Genomic DNA, 26,906 nt, shown 5'->3' on the forward strand with positions numbered 1-26,906 from the left:
GTCCATAATTTTAGAGAAGTTGAAGCAAAAATTTAAAATGGTTTGAATTTGTTTTTGTTTTGTGACTATAGGATTTGAGTTTGCCTTTTTCCTCGCCTTTCTTGCTCCGGCAGATTTGGGATGAGTGAAGAGTGTGTGAAAGATGTCTGATTTTTGGAAAATGTAGGCTGCACAGCTGCTGACCATTGGGCATGGTAAATTGGTTGTAGGAATTAATAGTTGGGAGTGCAAATGTATAATTTATGGCATGGGAGTGGGGGCCGAGAGTTATACATGTAATTATTGAAAACATCAAGTCTTGGGGACTTCTGAGCGGTTGGGAGACGCCATGAGGGCAAGGTAGTTAGGATTGGGGTACCTGGGCACCTAAAGAGAGGGCCAGCGGTCACGAGGGCACAGTGGGAGTCAGGAAGAGGCACAAGGTGGGAGCCAGGGAGGACCCCACAATTAGTTAGGGAGCGCTGGGTGGACACTTCAGGTTTGCTCCAAGGTCTCGGGTAACACTACAAGATAACACCAGGTGAGGAGGCCTGAGTCGATGCCACACTATCCATCCATCTAATTGTGATAGAGCACAGAGTTTGGAGAAAGCATGAGGGTCATGCCCAAATTCATAGGATCTGACCAGCAATTAAGCAGTGGGTAAATTGAGAAGAAAGAAAATGGTTGATTTATCCACCCTGAAAGATGAAAAGTGGCTGACGTTTACCCTCTGTCGAAGCAAAACAAAAGGTGGGAGAGGAACGTCAGTTTGAAATACTGACTTTTTGCCAGTCTTTGAAATACTGACTTGTAAAAGGGCCAAATGTACATCACCAAGGAGTCACAACCTCAATCAAAAGTGCGACGGATTCGGCACTTATTATTATTACTGCTGTTATTATTATTGTGGGTTCGAAGTATTATGGGTGTTGTTGTTTAAGGAAAATGGTTATTGTGGTTAAAAGGTTAAAAGCGCTCATGGTAAAAATGAGACAGGAAATCGGATCGTGACCCGGAAGGAAAAAAGGGGGAAGAAGAAGAAGTTGGGAGGGGTGAAAGGCATTCTGAAAAAGCTCCGTACCTAGCCTGGTCGAGTGTACCTGGCGAATGAACTTTGAGTCCTTGAAAGGAATCTCGGGCCATCGGGGTTATCGCTGGAGGTGTGGAAAAGCCTGCGAAGCCAGGTACAAGGGTGAAATTCCGGAGAATCTTCGCCTCAAGGCCGCGGCTCGTGTGAGAGCCGTCCGCCATTTCATCCCGCGCGCTACCTTCATCGGACAAGGTGTTTGTCGTGTCGGTTGGGCTTATCCTCCGGTGGTTTGCCGGGGACAGCTGTGCAATAAAGCGGCGTCTGAAGATTGCCCTGCGGTTCGCTGATTGAACGGCAAAGGTGTACGCGCTCGTCTTTGGAGATTTCCCTTTCTACCGCGAGTGCTGGGTGTTGGACCACGTGACTTCTGTGTCACTTCGACTGTCTACGCCTCGGTTGCTCTTGATCGGACATTGTTCCAACGATCGCCGGAGCGCATCAACTTCGCCTTGGAGGGTTATAGAGACATTGAGGAGGGCTCGGTTCCATTTCCTGGGAGTGCCGTGAGTTTGGGGTTACGTGACGAGATAAGGTGGTACTATCTTAAGATTTGATTGTAGGGTTGATTGCCCCATTGGTGTATGGTTCTTTTTGTGTGCTTTTAATATAATATTTGTTCATTGACAACCAAGGGTGTGGTTTCCTTATTGATTTGGATTGTTTCCTTTGGTGGTTTCATTAGTGATTGATTGCGACACAGAATAACATATATATCTTTCTGCCGGGGTTCCTCTCGGGGTTCGGAGGTTACCGAGACCAGGAGACTGCAGAGGACCCCGTAACAAAAGTGAAAGTTCAAAAGTTATCCATCACTTTTCGATTTCCTCGATAATAAAATGTAATGGAAGGAGGATGGAATGTGAGTGTACATAACGTTAAAAGAGATGGTGAAGAAAGTGTCTCAGGCTAAAATACAAGTGAAATAAAAGGTTTGAGCAGGTGCTGTAAAATAACTTGATCCAATATATATATATTTTTCGAGATGCTACTAAATTGTCAGGAGCCGACAGTCGAGCTTGATCCCCACAGCAATACAAAGTCTGTACTTTGCAGGCAACGGTTCAAGGACGATTGTAACCATGGGTAAGGAGAAGACCCACATAAACATCGTGGTTATTGGTCACGTGGACTCGGGCAAGTCCACCAGCACGGGCCACTTGATCTACAAGTGTGGTGGCATCGACAAGCGAACCATCGAGAAGTTTGAGAAGGAGGCCGCTGAGGTAGGTTATTCCTTCCGCTTAGTGGAGGCTTCTCCATTTACTTGAATATCGCTTCTGTAAAGTAGACTTGACCTTACAAATGCATATTAGACAGGTTAATTAATTACTTGCAGCCACTCGCAGATTATACTCTTGCAGAGAAACCTATCACACTCTGGGATAACTCTGTTGTTATACCTGCAAGTATAGCCAAGTTAATCCACTGTTATTGAAACGATCGAAGTAGTGGTCAAGATCATTTGTCACATGTTTAGCTGCAGGCATTTTCTACAATATGACATAATGCTAAGTATTTCCATCAGGATTACATATATATATATATATATATATATATATATATATATATATATATATATATATATATATATATATACCGTATATATACACAGTATGCATGTACAGTGCATTCAGAAAGTATTCAGACCCCTTCCCTTTTTTCACATTTTGTTATGTTGCAGCCTTATGCTGAAATCGTTTAAATTCATTTTTTCCCTCATCAATCTACACTCAATATCCCATAATGACAAAGAGAAAACAGGGTTTTCGAAAGGTTTGCAAATTTATTAAAAAGAAAAAACTGAAATATCACAATGACATAAGTATTCAGACCCTTTGCTATGACACTTGAAATTTAGCTCAGGTGCCTCCCCTTTCTCTTGATCATCTTTGAGATGTGTCTACACCTTGATTGGAGTCAACCTGTGGTAAATTCAATTGATTGGACATGATTTGGAAAGGCACACACCTGTCTATATAAGGTCTCACAGCTGACAATGCATATCAGAGCAAAAACCAAGCCATGAGGTCGAAGGAACTGCCTGCAGAGCTCAGAGACAGGATTGTGTCGAGGCACTGATCTGGGGAAGCCCACAAAAAAATTTCTGCTGCATTGAAGGTTCCCAAGAGCACAGTGGCCTCCATAATTCTTAAATGGAAGAGGTTTGGAACAACCAGGACTCTTCCTAGAGCTGGCCAAACTGAGCAATTGGGGGAGAACGGCCTTGGTAAGAGAGGTGACCAAGAACCCGATGGTCACAGGCTGAGCTCCAGAGATCCTGTGTGGAGATGGGAGAAACTTCCAGAAGGACAACCATCACTGCAACACTCCACCGATCTGGGCTTTATGGCAGAGTGGCCAGACGGAAGCCTCTCCTTCGTGAAAGACACATGAAAGCCCGCTTGGAGTTTGCAAAAAAGCACCTGAAGGACTCTCAGACTGTGAGAAACAAGATTCTGTGGTCTGATGAAACCAAGATTGAACTATTTGGCCTCAGTTCTAAGCGTCATGTCTGGCGGAAACCAGGCACCGCTCATCACCTGCCCAATAGCATTCCAACCGTGAAGCATGGTGGTTGCAGCATCATGCTGTGGGGGTGTTTTTCAGCAGCAGGGACTGGGAGACTGGTCAGGGTTGAGGGAACAATGAACGGAGCAAAGTACAGAGATATCCTTAATGAAAACCTGAAACAGAGCGCTCAGAACCTCAGACTGGGCCGAAGGTTCACCTTCCAACAGGACAATGGCCCTAAGCAGACAGCCAAGACAATGCAGGAGTGGCTTCGGGACAACTCTGTGAAGGTCCTTGAGTGGCCCAGCCAGAGCCCTGACTTGAACCCAATCGAACATATCTGGAGAGACCTGAAAATGGCTGTCCACCGACGGTCCCCATCCAACCTGACAGAGCTTGAGAGGATCTGCAGAGAAGAATGGCAGAAAATCCCCAAATCCAGGTGTGCAAAGCTTGTCGCGTCATACCCATGAAGACTCGAGGCTGTAATCGCTGCCAAAGGTGCTTCAACTAAATACTGAGTTAAGGGTTTGAATGCTTATGTCAATGTGATATTTCAGTTTTTTCTTTTTAATAAATTTGCAAAACGTTCTAAAATCCTGTTTTCTCTTTGTCATTATGGGGTATTGAGTGTAGATTGATGAGGGAAAAAATGAATTTAAACAATTTCAGCATAAGGCTGCAACATAACAAAATGTGAAAAAAGTGAAGGGGTCTGAATACTTTCTGAATGCACTGCATACATCAGACAGTGGCCTGAGACAAGAAGAGCCTCTTGGAGTGCAAATGACAAATGCTGTAATTTTCAGATGAAAAGTGAATCAACCAAGTAATTTCACCTTTAATGAAAAGTGCAGCTGCCGACTGTTTTCACCCATGATGAAAAGTGAAGTTGCTGACAAGTTTCACCTTTAATGAAAAGTGAAGCTGCTGACAAGTTTCACCTTTAATGAAAAGTGAAGCTGCTGACAAGTTTCACCCTCAATGAAAAGCGAAGCTGCCGACTGTTTTCATTCTTAATGACAAGTTATGCTACTTACTAGTTTCACCCTTAATGAAAAGCGAAGCTGCTAATGTAGCGGCTACCGCTGGGTTTTCACAATCGCCTTGCACCTATCAAGGACACGGAGCGATCACCATGCCGGGCTCGTCCAGGATGCCCGGGCAGGCCCGCGCTCAACTTGCCAGGCCTCGGTCGGGACACCCGGGCATGACCGGGCAGGCTCGCCCTCAACTTGCCAGGCCGCAGCCAGGACGCTCGGCCACGCCCCCTCTCGCCTTTCCTGGGCAAACGCTCCGGGATAATGTGTGTATATATATATTGCTTCCCGATAAACGGGCTTTTCAGAGTACCTGAGTGTTTTGTTTGAATAAAGCAACTCGGACGAATTCCAGCTTTTTGTTGCGTCCATTCTTCCGATCGACGTGGGAGCCCGAGCTCCTTCATTGGTGACCTACCGACATGGACACGGCAGTGGCCCTTAAACTGCCTACCTTCTGGGAGGCTCACGCGGCGGTTTGGTTCGCACAGGCGGACTCCCTGTTCGCCCTGCGAGGCATCACGGCCGACGACACCCGCTTCCACCATGTGGTAGCAGCGCTCGGTTCAGCCACCGCAGCCCGCGCCCTGAGCCTCCTCGAGAGCCCGCCAGCCACTGACAAATATGGCGCGATTAAAAAGCTCCTCCTCGACACTTTCACCCTCCCATCGGCGGAACGCGCACGGCGCCTGCTCGACCTGCCCGAGCTCGGCGACACGCGCCCTTCCGAGCGAATGGACTACATGCTTTCGCTGCTCGGCGAAGCACTCTCCGGCATTCCTGTTCCGGGAGCTGTTCCTCCGTCAGCTGCCTAGCCCGGTACGCCTCGCCCTGGCAAGCACGACGATCACGGATCCCCGTGCCCTTGCCAGGGAAGCCGACAAGATCTCCGCCGCAGGCCAGCGCATCGCAGCAGCGACCTGGGGCCCACCGCCGTCCGACGCAACGAATTCCAGCTTTTTGTCACATCCATTCTTCCGATCGACTTGGGAGCCCGAGCTCCTTCACTAACAGGTTTTACCCTTCATGAAAAGCGAAGCTGCCGGATAATTTCACCCTTAATGAAAAGCTAAGCTGCTAACATGTTTTACCCTCAATGAAAAGCAAAGCTGCCGACTAGTTTTACCCTTCATGAAAAGCGAAGCTGCCGAATAAGTTCACCCTTAAATAAAAGCAAAGCTGCCGACTAGTTTTACCCTTCATGAAAAGCGAAGCTGCCGAATAAGTTCACCCTTAATGAAAAGCAAAGCTGCCGACTAGTTTTACCCTTCATGAAAAGCGAAGCTGCCGAATAAGTTCACCCTTAATGAAAAGTGAAGCTGCCGAATAGTTTCACCCTGAATGAAAAGGGAAGCTGCCGACTTGTTTCACCCTTCATGAAAAGCGAAGCTGCTGAATAATTTCACCCTTAATGAAAAGTGAAGCTGCCGACTTGTTTCACCCTGAATGAAAAGGGAAGCTGCCGACTTGTTTCACCCTGAATGAAAAGGGAAGCTGCCGACTTGTTTCACCCTTCATGAAAAGCGAAGCTGCCGAATAATTTCACCCTTAATGAAAAGCGAAGCTGCTAACATGTTTTACCCTCAATGAAAAGGGAAGCTGCCGACTTGTTTCACCCTTCATGAAAAGCGAAGCTGCTGAATAATTTCACCCTTAATGAAAAGTGAAGCTGCCGACTTGTTTCACCCTGAATGAAAAGGGAAGCTGCCGACTTGTTTCACCCTTCATGAAAAGCGAAGCTGCCGAATAATTTCACCCTTTATGGAAAGTGAAGCTGCCGACTTGTTTCACCCTTAATGAAAAGGGAAGCTGCCGACTTGTTTTACCCTTCATGAAAAGGGAAGCTGCCGACTTGTTTTACCCTTCATGAAAAGCGAAGCTGCCAAATAATTTCACCCTTCATGAAAAGTGAAGCTGCCGACTGTTTTTACCCAAAAAGAAAAGTGTAGCTGCCGACTAGTTTTACCCTTCATGAAAAGCAAAGCTGCTGAATAATTTCACCCTTCATGAAAAGCAAAGCTGCTGAATAATTTCACCCTTCATGAAAATTGAAGCTGCCGACTGTTTTTTACCCTAAAAGAAAAGTGAAGCTGCTGACTCTTCACCCTTCATGAAAAGTGAAGCTGCCGTCTAGTTTTACCCTTCATGAAAAATGAAGCTGCCGAATAATTTCACCCTAAAAGAAAAGTGTAGCTGCTGACTAGTTTTACCCTTCATGAAAAATGAAGCTGCCAAATAATTTCACCCTGAATGAAAAGGGAATCTGCCAACCAGTTTCACCTTTAATTAAAAGCGAAGCTGCCGACTTGTTTCACCCTTAATGAAAAGTGTAGCTGCCGACTAGTTTTACCCTTCATGAAAAGTGAAGCTGCCGACTGTTTTTTACCCTAAAAGAAAAGTGAAGCTGCTGACTCGTTTTACCTTTAATGAAAAGTGAAGCTGCTGACTCGTTTCACCCTGAATGAAAAGTGAAGCTGCCGACTAGTTTTACCTTTAATGAAAAGTGAAGCTGCTGACAAGTTTCATTTGGTCTCAGTTGGAGAACTGATGAATCATCTTCATTGTAACTCCCAACCACTAAACTCACCTAACCAACTCACCTGACCAACTCATTCACCTAGTTCAGTCATAAGTCATCGATAACGTTTTAAAATATCATGTTATATATCGCTTTTTGCCCGATCCCTCAATTGTGAAGAATCATTTAGGAATCAAATAATTCTCATATCCGAATCCATATTCAGATCTTCACCAAAATAGAATCATTTTGTCCATGTCACACACCCAATCGGTCCACCAAGTTTCGTCCAAATCCGTCCACAACTTTTTGAGATATCCTGCTATGAATCCTTTTTGGCCCCATCTCCCATTGATGAAGAATCACTTAAAATTTTATACTAGCCGGATCCGAATCTTCACCAAAATCTAATCGTTTCGTCCGTGTCTAATACACTACCTCTCTGCCAAATTTCGTACGAATCCGTCCACAACCTTTTGAGATATCTTGTTCACAGACAGACAAACAAACAGACAGACAGACAGACAGGGGTGAAAACATAACCTCCATCCACCTTTGGTGGAGGAGCTAACAGCATGGAAACTTGCGGATAGCAACAGGAACAGGGAAAGGCCACATCTGTGATGGAGGGATGACATAGACAAATATTGGGGAAGAGTCAATTGGAACAACAAAGAAAGAGACAAAACCAAGAACAACATAGCTTCGACACGCTGAGGCTTACGTCCAGCAGTGGACTGAAAATAGCTGATTTTGATCATAATGAAAGGCTTCATTGCACTGGTGCATTTCAAAGTTTAGACTTTCCCTAAATTTCCTTGCTAAGTTCTACATTCTAATCTGGCAGTTTGTAGAGTTTCTCATTCAGGCAGTTTTTTTGTCTCATTGATAATCATTGCAATATGTGCTGCTGGACCTGCAGATGGGTAAAGGCTCCTTCAAGTATGCCTGGGTCCTGGATAAGCTGAAGGCCGAGCGAGAGCGTGGCATCACAATTGACATCTCCTTGTGGAAATTTGAAACTCCAAAGTTCTATGTGACCATCATCGATGCTCCAGGCCATCGAGACTTTATCAAGAACATGATCACAGGCACTTCTCAGGTATGCGGTGATTGTGATTTGGGGAGAGGTAGGGGGTAAGGCGGTACAAGAGGTGAGGAAATATAATAATACATATAAGTGTATTACGTTGAGTGACGTCTCAATAATTAGCACAACATTGAATTTTGAAAGAATTTTAATTATATCTATATAAACATTCTCAAGTGTTTTGGGTTGTTATCTCCATATGCGGGTTTCAGAAGGTGGAATACCCCGACTGGAGTATTCCAAGTCTCAAAATCCTCCCATAAACAGAAATGCTGCAGAGATATTTGACTTGGTAATACCTTATGTGTTGAATGTGACACCTGACGGACTTCCACTTCCAAAACCACAACATGTGTGTGTATATATATATATATATATATATATATATGTATGTATGTATGTATATATATATATATATACAGACTTGGCATTTAATATGGAATATTTTTTTTGTGGGGGTGAACTTACTTTTCAAGATGTCTTAGAACCAAAAGTTCATTGGAATTATGTTGAAATTATTCTAGATTTTGTTAATGTGACCTTTAAAAGAAACAAAAACCACATTTGACATTTCGAAACAAATAAATTGATCCTTGAAAGTGATGTAAACTGATATCGAACTCAATTCATGGACAGTACTGTGTTAAACTTCTGTACGTTTTCCAGAAGTATCTCTTTATTTTGCACATTAGCCAAATTTTTTTTAAACAAAAACAAAAGTTAAATTACGACTGGGATTACGGACAGTAAAATTACAGTTCAGTACTTCGTGTAACCCCCACGAGCATTCAGGAGAGCACGTACACGTTGAGGCATGCTGTTCACGAGATTTGCCAAGGTTTGGTCAGGAATCGCTTGCCATGCAGTGACAATAGCCTGCTGCAATTCACGCACAGAGGTCGGCTGCTGGTCCAAGTGGTCGATTTGACGCATTAATTCTGCCCACAAGTTCTCCATCGGATTCATATCCGGGGACATGGCAGGCCACACCATATGCTCCACACCACGGTCAGCAAGAAAGTTTTGGATCATGCGAGTACGATGAGGCCGTGCAGTCATCTTGGAAGACAAAGTTTCCTCGAAAGGCTGCACGAGCAAATGGAAGCAATGTTTCTTCCAGAATGGCCCTGTACTTGAACTGGTTCAGGTTTCCATTCAGAACAACCAGGTCAGTTTTGCCCCCTGCATGAAATGCAGCCCAAACGGTCACCCCACCACCTCCAGCTTGGACTCTTGGCACCATACAATCTTTGTTGTAGGCTTCATGCACTTGTCTGCGCACTCGGACGCAGCCATCTTGACAATAGACCAGAAATCTAGACTCATCACTGAAGATCACGTGATTCCAGTGTCCTAGCTGCCATTGACGGTGCTCTCTGGCCCACTGCAATCGGTGCTGGCGGTGTTGTCTGGTCAGGCGTGGCTTTCTCAGAGGACGCCTGGCACGATAGCCTGCTTGAACCAGTCGTTGGTTGACTAGCCTTCTGGATACAGGCACATTTGTCAGTTGCTGCCACTCAGCCCTAAGCCGATTAGCTGACTTGGTACGGCCATTGCGGACTAACCGGTGCAACCGGTGCAGCTGGCGGTCATCCCTCCTTGTGGTTCTGCGGGGACGTGTTGGCCTCGGTATTGGAGTAGGGACACCACTCTGAGCATTTCGTTTCAGGATCTTTGACACCTGATCTTGAGTGATGCCATACGGCCGAGCAATAGCACACTGTTTCATGCCGTAATTTCGTAAAGCCACCACTCCATGACAAACAGCATTGTCGAGTTGACGGACCATCTCCAGAGGAAGCGGCAATAACTTTTGGAGACGTGCAGCAGTTGTTTTCCACTAATACAGAACGCAACAACCCTTGTATACCCGACTGTGAAGCCAATCATCAAATGCACCTGTCCGTACATTTTGCCACGCCACCTGTGATATAATCCTGTTGTTGACTTCTTGCTGCGACAGACAATCAGTGACATGGTTCTTTTAACAAATAAATCACCAAAGTGTAAAAGAAACTCACCAGATTGATATACTGATTTCAAAAAATAAACCCAAGTCAAGAAGAAAAAAAATTCCATATTAAATGCCAAGTCTGTATATATATATATATATTGCATAAGGATAATAAAACACTGTGTATTCAATGTAAATATGCGTTTATGAAAATCTTATTGTGATGCACAACATTCCATCATGTACACTAAAATACTAGATCGGTGAAATTTCCAAATTTCCAAATTTCCAAATTGCTGTTTGCATGGCAACTGTTGTTCATTTGAATTTTTGAAACAAGTATCATGCTGTCGTGTCATGTCGTATCATGCTATACACGACGTCTTTCTTGGTATTTCCGAAAATCTAAGAATTTTAAAAGTACATTGGTTGGTCGAGTTGTTATTCTGTCTGTTTGTCTGTATATCAATCGCAATTTTAAACCGATCTTCATGAAACTTCACCAAATGGAAGAGTTGGTCATAAGCAAGAAGCCTAATGATTTGAGGTTAAAAGGTCAACATATGTAATGCCAAAGGTCAAACTTTGGGTCCGATTTCTAAAATCCTCAATTTTCATCCGATTGACTTGAAATTTGAAGAGGATTTGCATATCTGGTCACTGAATTCAACCACAAAGCAGTCATCGCACGGGGGATGGAGCTATATTAACTAAGTAGGGATTAAAGTTGGTTTTCCCCCAGTTTGTGATTGCCTCCTGTGGCTTTTCCCTACGTTTTTTTTTTGTTTGTTTGTTTTTTACAAGGCCGGCCATAAAACCCTTGATACGACAATAACAACAACCTCCCATTAACCATTCATTCGCTCTTCCCTCTCTCCCTCAAAAGATTAAAGCTTTGACTGCACACACTGTTCTCATTAAAACTCACCACATTCTGCTCTCATTACCCCTCCCCTTTTCCTTGTTTGTCTTTCCATTGCGGGATCGGCACATGTCCGTCGACGCGTGCCGAGGGTGAGTCAGAGGTCTACCATATACTTTGCCCAACCTCTTTATGCTCTACCTCCTCTCTATATTTTTTCCTTAATTATTTTGTTGGAGCCATGTTTTGTGTACAAATAAATAAGTAAGAATGCCTCAGGGGGGAATAAGTGCTATGGGTAAGATCTGCTCTTTTGTGCCTTTCTTGATGTTTGGTGCTTGTAAATATGTGCCTCATTATTATTGAATCTTGTGTGCTTCTAGAGCCTGGTGTTGGCTTAGCGGTTAGGGTGCCGGCTTGGGATCCTAGGATCCTGGGTTCGATTCCCAGTCAATCGCTGAATTAACGTCAGGGAGTTTGACTCAGCCTGTCATCCTTCCGAGGTCGGCAAATTGAGTACCAGTTCACTGGTAATTCCCTGTGTGTCGCAAGAGGCGACTAAGGGCATCCGGCCATAATCCATTGCTCCAAAAAAGGGGACCACAGTGCCTCAAAAAAGGCCAAAAAAAAGGCCAACAAAAAGGCCCTGCTCTGCGGGGAAAAATGACTTCGAAAGGCGGTTCTTTTGTTCTTCTTTGTCAATTTTCATCCTGATTGACTTTAAATTTGAAGGGGATTTTCATATTTTGTCGTTGAATTCAACCACCAATTATTTTTAAGGTCAAATCTGTTTAAGGACTTCTACAAGTATCACACTCTACACGACGTCTTTCTTTTTTGCTTGTTTGTGAGCAGGAAATCTCGGATGAATTGATGGTGTGACTGGGATAAACTGATCCGATTTTGCTGAAGATCCGAAATGTGAGATTTTAAAAAGGATATATGAAGTGATTCTTCACCATTAAGCGATGGGGCCAAAAACGATATATACAGTCACGTGAAAAAGTAAGTACACCCCATGTAAAGTTTTGTCTCTTTCAACATATTTCAACATACAGCTATTTGATCTTCATTTCAACAATATTGATAGATAAAGGTGATATAATACAACAAATATCATGAAACATTTACATTTTGTAGTCCATTGTATAATTTAAATAAACATAAATGCAAATTTCACATGTGGAAAAAGTAAGTACACCCCTACATTTATCACTACTTCAAATACCTAAAATTAGAATCAGGTGCACCACCTCAGGTGCAAATGATTAGAACATCATTAGAGAGGATCTTGGAGGAACCTGTCTTATTTACTTACTTACTTACTTACTGCGTCGAGCGAGCTCGGCATTCCATGACACGTTTCTTCCATTCATCTCTGTCACTCATGGCATTAGGTAGTTCGTTAACCAGACACCCAGTATCATTTGTAAGCTGATCGATATATGTTTTCGCAGGTCTCCCTGGTGCCTGTTTGCCGTGAGTTGGTAACCAAAGTAAAACATCGCTTGCGAGCTCATCTTTGTTTCTCCAGCAGTGCCCAGCAAATCTTAATCTACGTTGACGTATGGTTACACTGATTGGTGGGATTTTTGCATACAATTCATATTTTGTGGGGTGCTCTTTCCATGAGATGTTAATGGCTGCTCTGAGCATGCGAGTGTATGTACCATCCAGGGCCTTTTCTAGTGACGATGTCAAGGTCCATGTAATTGCCCCATATACAAGAACTGATTCAACAGCTGCTCTAAAGAAGTTTCGTTTCAGCTCTATTGGAAGCGCAGATTTCCAAATCTTGCCTAGACTGTTTAAAGCTCCCCAAGCCTTTCCAAGTCTGATGTCGACATCTCTTTTTGATGAGGCGATGTTGCTTCCCAGGTATGTGAATTCGTCAACCTTTTTGAGGTTTTCACCAGTGAGTGATTTTATGTCTACAACTTGATCTACAACTTGATCTGTCTTATTTAAACCTCAGATATTTAGTTTGGTTTGCTCTTTGTTGTTGAAGTGTGCAGTGTCACCATGCCTCGATCAAAAGAGCTCTCTGATGCCTTTTATTTAGAAAGAAGGTTATAGATGCCTATGAGTCTGGGAAGGGATTTAAAAAGATCTCCAAACAATTTCAAATCAATCATTCGACTGTCCGGAAGATCATCTACAAGTGGAGAAGATTCCAAACAACTGCCAACTTGTTCAGGCCAGGCCGCCCCAGCAAGTTCAGTCCGAGAGCAGACCGCAAGATGCTGAAAGAAGTCTCTAAGAACCCCAGAATGTCATCACGGGACCTACAGGTAGCTCTTGCCACTGTTGATGTCAAAAGTGCATGAGTCTACCATTAGAAAGAGGCTGCACAAATTTGATCTACATGGGAGGTGTGCCAGGAGGAAACTTTTGCTGTCCAGAAAGAACATCAGGGCAAGACTAAAGTTTGCCAATGAACACCGATGCAAAGACCAGCACTTCTGGAACAATGTGCTCTGGACAGATGAGTCAAAGGTAGAGCTATTTGGCCACAGTACCAGAAGACATGTTTGGTGAAAACCAAAGACAGCATTTGACCACAAGAACCTGATACCAACTGTAAAGCATGGTGGTGGAAATATTATGGTTTGGGCAGCTTTGCTGCATCAGGGCCTGGGCAGCTCACCATCATATAATCCACTATGAATTCTTCATTGTACCAGAGGGTGCTTGAGGATAATGTGAGGCCATCTGTCGGAAAGTTGAAGCTCAACCGAAGGTGGACCTTGCAACATGACAATGACCCTAAACATACCAGTAAATCCACCAAGGAATGGCTGAAAAGAAAGAAATGGAGGGTTCTGGAATGGCCAAGTCAAAGCCCAGATCTAAATCCCATCGAGATGTTGTGGGGGGATTTGAAACGAGCTGTGCATGCAAGAAACCCCTCAAACATCGCACAGCTGAAAGAATTCTGCAAGGAGGAGTGGGCAAAAATTTCTCCCAGTCGATGTCAGAGACTGGTAGACAGTTATAAGAAACGCCTACTTGAGGTTGTTTCTGCCAAAGGGGGCAATACCACCGATTAGAGCTAAGGATGTGCTTACTTTTTCCACATGCGAAATTTGCATTTATGTTTATTTAAATTATACAATGGACTACAAAATGTAAATGTTTCATGATATTTGTTATATTATATCACCTATATCTATCAATATTGTTGAAATGAAGATCAAATAGCTGTATGTTGAAATATGTTGAAAAAGTCAAAACTTTACATGGGGTGTACTTACTTTTTCACATGACTGAAGCATGATATTTCAAAAAGTTGCAGATGGCATGACAAAACTAGGTGGACGAGTTGGTTAGGTGACAAGAACAAGCCAATTAGATTCTGGATAATGTCTGGATCCAGATCTGACCCATCAATGGGATAAAAACGTGAACTGTTCAGCCTGGCAGTGGTATGCGATCTACCGAGTGCTGCTCTAGTTTGACAATGTTCTTTTGAATTTGGGTGACGATGATTTTCCATGATGCAGACAAACAACTTTGAATTATGTCTTAAAGGTGAGGAAATTTTTTGAAAGATATTTCAGAAAGAATGGTCTCCCCATACACAACCCGGAAGTGGATGTGTACAAGTTCGTACTTTAAGCATCATTCATGGGCACCTGTTTCCCTAAAGCATCATTGTTAAGAGATGATCAGCTTAAAATTCAGAGGGTAGTTTCACTAGTTTTCAAGAACACACGTAGAGTTTGTGGAACTGTGTTTACAAAACTGATCCTCTCCCCTATTATTGTATTAGTTTCCATTCCTCATTTTGCAAGCACTATTTGGTGAAAATAATGTGATCTCCTTCATTCCATCCATCTTTTCTGGTCTCAGGCGGACTGTGCGGTGCTCGTTGTGGCTGCAGGCACGGGAGAGTTTGAGGCAGGCATTTCGAAGAGCGGGCAGACCCGTGAGCATGCCTTGCTCGCCTACACGCTTGGAGTTAAACAGCTCATCGTTGGCGTCAACAAGATGGACTCCACGGAGCCTCCTTACAGCCAGAAGCGTTACAATGAGATTGTGAAGGAAGTAAGCAGTTACGTGAAGAAGATTGGATTCAACCCGGCAAGCGTTGCCTTCGTGCCCATTTCTGGCTGGCACGGGGACAACATGCTGGAGCCCAGCAAGAACGTAAGTGGACCGCAATTACTTACACCTTTTTGACATTGTTGATACATGAGCATAGTTGAGTCGTTGAAGTAGCAAACTTGTTTATAACCCACAAATTGCTTTGTGGTGTTCTTATAGATGTCCTGGTTCAAAGGATGGTCCATAGACCGCCGAGAAGGTAGTGCCAGTGGTGTGACACTTCTGGAGGCACTTGATTCCATCTTACCGCCATCACGACCCACAGACAAGCCCTTGCGTCTTCCTCTGCAGGATGTGTACAAGATTGGAGGTACATTGCATGGAATCGCATTGGATTGGAGGTACATCTTTAGGTAGTAGGTTGTAGACAGCAACAGCTCAGGGTAGTACTACCGTCCTGACTTAGGAGCGTTAAAGTGGTGCCCGGAACCCTCTTACACTCTCCGTGTCAGGATTGCTGGTCTTACTGTCTCACTCAAACTACATTTACCAGGCCAGCTTGAATCTCTCTTTCTCACAAACAAACACCATACACTTTTCATCATACACTTTTCTTCTCTTTTAGTTGAGGCCCCGCCTCGATAAGGGCTATACAGTCCATGACTGGAGCCTTCAACATAAAAAAAAATCAAACAAACCAGTAAATAGTCCTGCATTTGCAAATTAGTGTCACAAGCTTGGCATGTGAGGTCAAAAGGATAATATTAGCTTGTTTGCAGGTATTGGTACGGTGCCAGTTGGCAGGGTGGAGACAGGTGTTTTGAAACCGGGTATGGTTGTTACCTTTGCACCCGCAAACCTGACGACGGAAGTTAAGTCCGTGGAGATGCATCACGAAGCTCTGCAGGAGGCTCTACCAGGCGACAATGTGGGATTCAATGTGAAGAACGTGTCCATTAAAGACATCCGTCGTGGAAATGTAGCCGGAGAGAGCAAAAACGACCCTCCTGTCGAGGCTTTGGGTTTTACAGCTCAGGTATGTTCTACTGAGCAATCTTTTTTCGTTGGAAATCATAAAACCAAGTCTTTTGAGACATCAGTTGTTGAGGCAGGTGGCAGGTGCTATTATTTGCAATGTTCCATTATTACACTACCGGTCAAAAATTTTAAAACACTTCAATTTTTCCAGTTTTTATTGAAATTTACACAGTTTAATGTCTCAATGTACTCTGAAATTAAGCATAGAACAAATAAACAATTGGAGATTTAAAAAGAAATCATATAATCATTTTGTTTAACAAAATTTAATTTAAAATTTTGACTCAGCAAAGTAGCCACCTTTTGCAGATATAACCGCCGAACACACTCGTGGCATTCTTTCTGCAATGGAAATCAAATATTGTTCGGGAAGTTCTTCCCAACACTGTTGGAGAAGTTCCCTCAAATCTGTTGCACTTGTCGGTTGCTTTGCTTTCACCCTTCTGTCCAGTTCATCCCAAACCAGCTCGATGGGGTTTAAGTCTGGAGACTGTGCTGGCAATTCCATCATTTGAAGCCTACCGTCTTGTTCTTTTCCTCGAAGGTAGTTTTGACATAGCCTGGAGGTGTGTTTAGGGTCATTATCTTGCTGTAGGATGAACCCCTGACCAACTAGGCGTATACCAGAGGGTATTGCATCATGCTGCAAAATGCTGTGGTAGCCCTTTTGGTTCAGGGTGCCAGTCACTCTGTGCAAGTCGCTGACTCTGGATCCAGCAAAAGAGCCCCAGACCATCACGCTTCCTCTTCCATGTTTGACAGTTGGTGTCACACACTGAGGAACCATCCTTTCGCCTACTCGACGGCGTACAAAAACCCTGTGTGATGAAACAAAGATTTCAAATTTTGATTCATTGGTCCATAAGACCTTCTTCCAGTCTTCAGTAGTCCACTGGCAGTGCTTCATGGCCCAGGCAAGCCTCTTTTCCTTATTTTGCCATCTTAGCAATGGCTTTCTTACTGTCACTCGACCTGTCAAACCTGCAGCTTGAAGTCTTCTCTTCACAGTTGAAACTGAGACTTGCTTACTTCGACCAGTGTTAAGCTGTGCTTGAAGCTGTTGTCCTGTGAGCCGCCTATCACGCAAGCTGTTGACTCTCAGAAACTTGTCTTCTGATTCTGTTGTGGCTTTGGGTCTGCCAGACCTCTTCCTGTCAGAGTTTCCTCCAGTTTCCAATGTACTACTTCCTGCAGTGCAATATTGTCCAAATAATGCTTCAGAGGGTGTAATAACAGTCGGTTCCAATACTGCTTTTATGCAGACCGGAGGTTTGTAATCAAGTAATCAGCAGAGGTTGGGACACCTGTAGGAATTGTTTGCATCAACTTTCAAGCCTTAATTTACTTACATTGCTGCAGAACAGCTGTAAGTTGTTAACCCATTACTTGTTCCCTGAAGGCCTTTTTTTTACAATATAATTGTGTAATTTACATTATTTTCCAGTTTTTGCTCATCTAAACTTTTTTTTTTAACCTTGAGCAGTTTACTGCTTACCTTTGTACCATTTCAGGTTATTCACTGGACATTACACTGTGTAAATTTCAATAAAAACCGGAAAAATTGAAGCGTTCTAAAACTTTTGACCGGCAGTGTACACACAAAATAATTCTTCCATTTCCATTTTAAAAGTTTCTTGTGATAAGGTTCTTGCCACATCACATTAAGTGGATTTGAAAATGGAAATGTAAGTGATATTTTGCATGTGATAATTGAGATCAATGGTCATTAAAATGTTCATTGGATCTCAATCATGTCTTTGCCAATGCGCATCACCTTTAAAATACCGACCGACCGATGATTGATGTAAAATGATGTAACCAGTGCAAGATGCGCTGATTCCACCTTTGATTGAATTGGCTTCAGGTGGGATATTATGAAAAGTAGACCATCCAAAGCATAATATTTTTGTATGAGATTGTCTCTATGCGGTCCTGTGCATATACAGGGTCTGCCAAAAATGTGACTATTTCAAACTGCAATGTAGGAAATTAGAAGAATGTTGTTCTGAATATATAAGATGGAAATGAAAGAACACACTTTGGAGATTGTTCACAATTTATTTTGTGGAAATCAAATCCATAAATGACCACCATGGGCATCCACACAAAATTGTGCCTGCTGCGCAACACACTCCATCACTGATGCCAGTGTTTCCAACTGAATGTGCTTAGGATTTCTAACAAGAATAACAAGAAAGAGCAATTGGAGATTGCAGACCCTTGCCAGGATGTGTTTGTGTGGTGTATTTTGTGTGGTGTTTATTAGCTGCTGTGTTTCTGTGGTTTATTGACAATGCAGATTTATGTTCAATGCAATATGGCTGCCGAACCACGTGACAGATGACATCATCAATTTAATTATCCCATACAATGTTTGTGTAGATCATGCTCAATAAATTTCAAACTGATCGGATCAAGCGTTCTACTTGTCTAATTATGACGTCATAATGAAAGCACCAATGACATCATCATGAATATATGTTGTTCCCCATGGGAAGTACTTGACAGTGAGCCATGTTTCAATTTTTTCCATGGAGTGGTTTCGGAGATATAGAGGTGCAATTTTTTTTCCCGTGTTTCCAAGATGACGCCCGTACTACGTGACCTATGACGTCATAATTATCATAAAAAAATTCTACAGGAGGCGGCGCTCCTATGGTGAAAATTTCTTGGCAATCAGACCAATGGTTGCAGAGAAAAACATACCCATGTTCTATGCAGACAAACAGACAGACAAACTGACCTAAATGCAATACCCTCTCCTCTGGCAAGGGGACCAAATTTGACTTCATTGTCCCATTACTTATGGAGGGCACTGTAAGTTGGTGAAAGACATTTTATTACGAACGGTTTTGCATGACAGTTCAAATAAACTCATTTTGGGGAAAAAAGTTTACATTTAAATATCGCCTCTTACTTTTGTCTGTCTGTATTTTGTCTTATCTCTGTTGGCATCGGGAAGGCGTCAGGAAGTCAGTCAGGGTTGGCGTCAGGAAGGGCATCCGGCTATAAAAACATTGCCTCAAAACAGGGAACCATGATTGTCATGGGGCCCGCAAGGTTAACCCCCGCTCTCGCGGGGAAAAATGGCCTTAAAACGATCATTCATTCATTCATTCTGTCTGGATGACTTTTGATGATACATACACAAGGGAATTAGATGCAGGAGGATGCCCTCGTAACGTCTCCTTTCTAATGTATAAAGCCCTGTCTCCTTCAGCCGCTCTTCATAGCTGAGTCGAAGTCAATTCCATCATAATATTTTAAACTCCTGGTATTGGTAAACAATATGTTTAACTTTTCCCTTCCTGAAACTCTATTTTCTTGCCTGGCCTTACCAATCACAATTACATCATCAGTTCCTGACATGAATCATCATTGGTCTATTCAGGTCATCATACTGAACCATCCTGGACAAATCAATGCTGGTTACTCCCCTGTGGTGGACTGCCACACCGCCCACATCTCATGCAAGTTTGCTGAGTTGAAGGAGAAGATTGACCGGCGCTCAGGCAAGAAACTCGAAGACAACCCCAAATTCGTGAAGTCGGGCGATGCTGCTATTGTGGACATGGTTCCTGGAAAGCCCATGTGTGTGGAGAGTTTCTCCCAGTACCCACCGCTGGGTAAGTACTTTTTATAACCTGGTTCTTTCTATATATGTGGAACCATATCCTTCATACACATTATTATGGGCGTGGATCAAATAAATGGGTGAGTCGATCAAATAAAAGGAGACAATAGCTGTGGAGAGACACTATGGAGTCTGGGAAATCATGTGGAAGGAAGGATTATGTGGCCTGGTTTATCAGCAGTAGCCTGGATTGAGAGATCTGTCAGGTTGGAGTGAAGGCCTTGGATGTTTGAGTTCCACACGGTTAGGGACAGGCGAGGACAGTGTTTCCCAACATTTTTCGCTATGTGGCCCAACTGGCTTTTGACCTGACATGTCATGGCCCAGTGGGGATCATAGCAATTTTTTGAAACCAAAGAAATGTCAATAAGAACCACAACTTAATTCAATTTATACTTTTAGAGTATTTAATGGAACAATATTTCTCATTTGAACAATTTATTTGTGAAATGAATTAATGCGAGTGAAGTAAAGCAAATTTATTTGTGACAAAGGGTCTTGCGAGAAATTTTTAGAACAGAACATCATGAAAATCAATTGAAAGGGCAAATGAACACTTCAGACTTCAAGGCTTTTCCATAAAAAAACAAATATTTATTTTAAATTAAGAAATGAAACTCTATTAACACATTGCAATAATAACCAGGAAAATAAAAAATATTTGAAAACTCATCTCCATGGTGCTTTGCTTGTGGGCTGTAACACAAAACATTGCAGTATCTGCCAATTGAAAAAAAACTCAAACCAGTTTAACCTAAAGCTACTTTAATGAGAGATGTTCTGAATTTTCTGCACCAGTTTCCAAATCCTAAGTTCTGTTGTAGAAAGCGCACATCTAAGATCTGCCTCACATTCAAGGCGGTTCCGAGCCTTTGTCTTCAGCTGCACCAATGTTGAGAAGCCTGATTCACAAAGATAAGTTGTTGCAAAGGGCAGGAGTTTCCGAAGGCATTCCTTTGCAATGTTGGGGTAGCTTCCCATCATTTTTGGCCAAAACTCAGACATAGAGGAAGCTTCAAAGACATCTATGCATCCAGAATCATTTTGAAATTCAATCAGTTCATCTTGCAGGTCATCCTGGACGTCACTGACTTTAACAAGAAAAGGATTCCTCATGAGCGCCAGTCCTTCTCTCCCAATTTCTGGAAACTACTGCAGAAATTCTTCTCAGAGACAGCTGAGGTGTGTCACAACATCCTTTGCAACGCCAGGATCCAACGGCTCATTAATAGTGACTTCTGAAAGAGATTCAAACATGGTAAAGTTCCCTTCCTCAGCCTTTCGTTTCCAGTTTTCAAGCTTCTGTATAAATGCACTGAGAGTGTCAATGAACTGAATGATAGTTGTTCCCTTTCCTTGCAGCTTTAGATTCAGTCTGTTTAGTTGATAAAAAATATCCACAAGGTATGCGAGGCGAAAGACCCACAGATTTTCATGGAAGGAAGCTTCAAGTTTGTGCTTTTCTTGCATCTGTCGGAAACTCTGCATCTCTTCTCAGAGTTCAAACACTCGTGCCACAACATTTCCTTTTGATAGCCAACACACCTTCATGTAGTAAAGCAGGTTCTTATGCTCTGAATCCATTTCTGTGCACAATTGCTTGAACAGTCGGGAATTCAGAGCACTGCTTTTCACATAGTTCACAATTTTGATGACTTGTTCAAGAACATCCTGAAGATGAGATGGAAGGGTTTTTGAAGCAAGAGCTTGCCGATGAATCAGACAATGAACAGAAATGATGCCTGGAGATAGATTTCGAACAAGCGCTTGGAAGCCACTTTTTGCTCCTAGCATAGCTGGGGCGCCATCGGTGCACACTCCACAGAGATTGTGCCAGTTCAGTTCCTCATGGTCAAAGAACTGTTACTTTTTCCATCACATCCACAGCTCTGGTATTTCTTTCGAGAGAACAGCAGAATAGGAATTCTTCCTTGATGGAATCACCCTTCACATACCGAATGAAGGCAAGAAGCTGGGAACAGGATGAAACATCTGTGGATTCATCCAACTGAATTGAGAACAATCCAAATGCAGCGTCTTTGATTTCAGCAATCACCTGCTCTTTTATGTCGCTAGACAAGTCAGCAATCCTCCTTTGAACCGTATTATTAGACAGAGCAGTTTTGTTGAACTTTTTTTCAGCTTCTTCTCCAAGCAGAATCCTAGCCATCTTCAGAGCACATGGCTTGATCAGAGTCTCTCCGACTGAGTGAGGTTTCTTCTGTTGCGCAATGAGGAGGCTGATGGCAAAAGAAGCGTCCGTAAGATGCTTGTTTTGCTGAAATAATGTTCCACTTTGATCCAAGCGCTGGCACTTCACGTTCTCCTCCATTCACTTGAAGAAGTCCACATCCTTATGTTGATGATGTGGATGAATCTTCTCCAAATGGAGCTTCAACTTCGATGGCCACAAAGATTGATTTCTGAGAACTTTCTGGCAAAGGACGAACATTGTCCCTTTAATTCTCCACGATCATGTAAGGATGTGAATCCAAACTTTATGTATTGCTCATCATTTCCTCATTTTGTCATTTCAGAAGGGTTTCTGGAAAAAAAAAAAAAAAAAAAGACTAAAAAAATATGCAGGGAATAGTGGGTGGCTACCACTGGCCACCACCAACACACACAGAATTGAACTCTTGTTTTAGGCCTTGTGCGTGCAGAGATTATATTAATTGGGCAAATATTGGGCAGTCTCTGTGGCCCACCTGGAAAACGTGCTGTGGCCCACTGATTGGGAACCCATGGGCTAGGAGGTAGTGGTAAGGAATGAGAGGGAGGGCTTGAGAGGTTAAAGGCTGGGATGGTTTGAGGGAGGAGACTGGTAGGATGCAGTGTGGAGAGGACACTGGTGATCGGGGAAGGTTGGAGGGGAGTGGGATGGGGGGTGGGAGGGGGAGGCTGGGAGGTTGTGGAGCGGTCGGTTGCCAGGTGGGTTAAGAATGGGGGTGGGGAGAAGCTGGGACGGTGAAGGATGGAGGGAGCGGGAGGTGGTTTGGGGTTGATGGGGAAGCTTTGAGAGGGTGGGGCGAGGGGAAATGCCAGGGACATGAAACTTTGAGGGGACGGCGTAAGGGCGATGAAGAAAGAGGGGATATGAAGTGGAGGGATGCTAAAAAGGGGAGGACATAAAATGGGTGGGGTTTGAAGGATGCAGGCTTGTCGAAGATGTTGTACTGAAAAGGAGGGATTTGATTTTCGTGACCAGACAACCTCTGCAAACTGGACTTAAATATTCCCAAAACTGGACATACGGAGATAAATATCAGGGGATAGGTGTAAGGAGTTTTTTGTTGACGGCACAGAGAAAGGTGGTGCTGTTGGTACGGGAGGAGGGTTGATGGACAAAGTGCTTTGGTGAGATACAGGCTTGTAAAGTATGCCTTATGAAGAAGAAGAGGAGGAATAGATCATCATGGAGAAATAAGGAAAGTGAAGCAATTTTAAATGTTTAATCCATCAATTCATGAAGTGTTGTCAATGTCCATGTCCAACATACTAAAATACGCAATTTGGTGTCTGTCTGTCTGTGACGATTTTTGACCGAGATACATTCGGTCATTACTTATTTCATCGCAACCAAACTTGACAGGGAGACTAAGGGTCACACGTTGGAGATTGTAGCGATTTAACTTCTTCCCCAACCTAAGGGGGGTTTCCCTGCCAAGGGAGTTGCATGTTGAGGTGTATATCCGTGCTAAGATAGCTTGAGTGTAGCGTTTTTCCAAAGCCGCTTCTAATAACAAAAGTACCAATAACACGATTGATAATAGCATAATATTGTTATGACAAAACAATATTAATACCAATCATATTCCACCTTCCTAAAGGGTTTTTCCTCTTTGAACACATACCGTGTTAGCGTGTATAAACAGCATATCTTGCTGTTTTAGTGGGAGCACTCCTACCAGAAGTAAAAATATGATAAACCACAAACACATTTGATTACCTTTTGAAACAGTCACTAATCTACTGTAATCTATATACCCCACAGAGGAATGGCCCTCTGGTAGTGCTGTTTAACATCCAACTGAAAGGGTGAAACCCATGGTATGTTTAGTTACCAAGCAGCTAGCTAGCACTTGCCAAGCCAGCCGTTCCTTATCAATGGTTTTGAATGGAGTGTTTCCTGGAATGCTTGAGACACCTGGCGAGCTCTCTGAAAGAAACTTGGTAACGGAACACATCCCTGATGTTATTGAGGCCGGACCCTATATCTACTGCAATCTACTGCAATCTATATGCTATGCGCAATCAGTAGATTTGCGCTATCGACCAATCACGCTGCGCTATCAATGGATCCATCGTTCGTGCAGGCATCGATAGATGGCGCAGGCATCGATCGATCGCGCTCTATCGACCGATCCCGCTGTCGGCTATTTCCTGCATATGTCGTCTGAAGTTATCATCCATGTTGTATCGTCTATCACTCACTGGGAAGTGTCTGGCAAACAGGAGAAAGAGGACCCATTTTATAGGCCAGTGACCCATGAAAACGACCCAAAAGTTGTGAAATCGACGAACTTTCTGATCACTAGAACAAAGACAGGGCAAACAAAGGATGCAATTAAGTATCTCAAAAGCTGGTCACATACACGATCGATCGATGCCTGCGCCATCTACCGATGCCTGCACGAACGATGGATCCATTGATAGCGCAGCGTGATCGGTCGATAGCGCAAATCTACCGATGGCGAATAACATCAACATACTCGTATATACTCCAGAGAGGAATGGCCCTTCCTGTCGCTCCCACAGGGAATGGGTGTACTAGTATTATTAAATTCACAATTCCCCTGAGTTTTTTGATGACTTCACATTTTCTGACGAGGCATCTTCTACATTAGTGGTAATAACCACATTTGGGGGACTGAAAAACCTTACGCCTGATATATGATAGCAAGTGCAGGTACATTCGTAACCACAGTTAAAACCCCCAACTACCATTTATCTTCCTCTTTGATAAATTATTCCCACTGTGCTAATATGAAATAAGCAAATCCAAGAAAGGAACGAAGAACCGCAGGCAACGAAATAACTGAAAAATATTTATGGTACTGTGGCAGCGCCGTGTCATCATGAGGTATTCAAAGTCGTGATCACCTGTCGTGAACCTCGTTATTTTAAGGCATCACCTTAAACACAAACTATGTTTTAAGCTGCGATGAGCAGCTCCATGAGAGGACCGCGTTGTTGTTCTTGTTGTTGCGGTGCCTTTTTGAATAGCGCATGCGCATACACTCGGCCGTGCGTTGGTATGAGGTAAGAACATCGCGGACTAAAATCGCGATTTGTTTGAAGAAACCAGAATAAATTTAGCAACAACGATTATCCCTCTGCCACCCAGAATTAACATTAACAAGTGAATCCACTTGGATTCCGCCCAGGTTGGCACATGGAAATTATGATGTAGCATAATTATCATCTCGGGTCAAGATTTGAAATTATGCCATGGTTTTTGTAAAATTGCTACTAGTATTCACATTATGTACTTTTCTTTTGATTTAAACATCCATAAATACAAAACAAATAGTTTTGTAATCTTAAAAATTTATTAAATGTACAAAAAATGGCATTTGTACAAAAAATGACATTTGTAAGAATATAAATGACATATTACAAAATCATATTTTCTGCTCTGGGTGTTTATTACAATATTATATTGTTAACCATTAAGCCTTTGAGTGAAAAAACCTACTGGCGAAGAAAGATGACAGTGCTATGATTGTAAATGTAGGAAAAGCACTCAAAGAGACACGTTGCGCCATCAAGCGTGCCACAGCTGTTAACAAAAAGCTGTCTTAATGTAGTGAGTCCTGCCACAGCTGCTAACAAAAAGCTGTCTTAATGCAGTGAGTCATACATGTTTGCCATTTGTAGTGTCCAGCACCTAGTCAATACTCCAGTAGATCAAATTAGAACTGTCTAGAGAAGTACTGTGTGTTTGGCATTCGTAGTGTCCAGCAGCTAGTACCAGAGGGTCATTTGGGTCCTCTGGGTCATTTGGGTCCTCTGGGTCATTTGGGTCCTCTGGGTCATTTGGGTCCTCTGGGTCATTTGGGTCCTCTGGGTCATTTGGGTCCTCTGGGTCATTTGGGTCCTCTGGGTCATTTGGGTCCTCTGGGTAATTTGGGTCCTCTGGGTCATTTGGGTCCTCTGGGTCATTTGGGTCCTCTGGGTCATTTGGGTCCTCTGGGTCATTTGGGTCATTTGGGTCCTCTGGGTCATTTGGGTCATTTGGGTCATTTGGGTCCTCTGGGTCATTTGGGTCCTCTGGGTCATTTGGGTCCTCTGGGTCATTTGGGTCCTCTGGGTCATTTGGGTCCTATATTCCTATCCTATAACATATATATCCTATAACCTATCCTATATATATCCTATATCATATAACATATATCCTATATATCCTATAACATAACATATAACAAATATATCCTATATTATGTACTAGCGAGCGGCCGCGTACCAGCCAAAGGGGTAGCCCATGGTTAGCCTAAATATAGATTTGATGACGTCATGTTTACACATCTGAGCGACAGAAACTGTCTACACATCTGAGTGACAGAAACGTCTACACTGTTGGAGCTTCACTTTTGGAGAGACAGAAATTCTGGGTCATTTGGGTCCTCTGGGTCATTTGGGTCATTTGGGTCATTTGGGTCCTCTGGGTCATTTGGGTCCTCTGGGTCATTTGGGTCCTCTGGGTCATTTGGGTCCTCTGGGTCATTTGGGTCCTCTGGGTCATTTGGGTCCTCTGGGTCATTTGGGTCCTCTGGGTCATTTGGGTCATTTGGGTCATTTGGGTCCTCTGGGTCATTTGGGTCCTCTGGGTCATTTGGGTCCTCTGGGTCATTTGGGTCCTCTGGGTCATTTGGGTCATTTGGGTCCTCTGGGTCATTTGGGTCCTCTGGGTCATTTGGGTCCTCTGGGTCATTTGGGTCCTCTGGGTCATTTGGGTCATTTGGGTCATTTGGGTCCTCTGGGTCATTTGGGTCATTTGGGTCATTTGGGTCCTCTGGGTCATTTGGGTCCTCTGGGTCATTTGGGTCCTCTGGGTCATTTGGGTCCTCTGGGTCATTTGGGTCCTCTGGGTCATTTGGGTCCTATATTCCTATCCTATAACATATATATCCTATAACC

The 26,906-nt window shown here is 43.3% G+C and overlaps 1 protein-coding gene across 1 annotated transcript in view; it reads left to right on the forward strand.

The window, feature by feature from the left end:
• Window positions 1–26,906, forward strand: part of LOC137415329 (elongation factor 1-alpha 1) — a 51,156-nt gene that overhangs the window by 22,180 nt on the left and 2,070 nt on the right. Inside the window, exons 2-7 of the mRNA XM_068100918.2 lie at window positions 2,126–2,295; window positions 8,064–8,243; window positions 14,900–15,196; window positions 15,314–15,464; window positions 15,874–16,130; window positions 19,524–19,758. Coding sequence (XP_067957019.1) covers window positions 2,152–2,295; window positions 8,064–8,243; window positions 14,900–15,196; window positions 15,314–15,464; window positions 15,874–16,130; window positions 19,524–19,758 — 1,264 coding nt within the window. The 5' untranslated portion in view covers window positions 2,126–2,151. The remainder of the gene's footprint in view (window positions 1–2,125; window positions 2,296–8,063; window positions 8,244–14,899; window positions 15,197–15,313; window positions 15,465–15,873; window positions 16,131–19,523; window positions 19,759–26,906) is intronic.

Source organism: Myxine glutinosa, chromosome 8, assembly GCF_964187855.1.
Source record: "Myxine glutinosa chromosome 8, kmMyxGlut1.1, whole genome shotgun sequence".
In the NCBI taxonomy this organism is placed as follows: Eukaryota; Metazoa; Chordata; class Myxini; order Myxiniformes; family Myxinidae; genus Myxine; species Myxine glutinosa.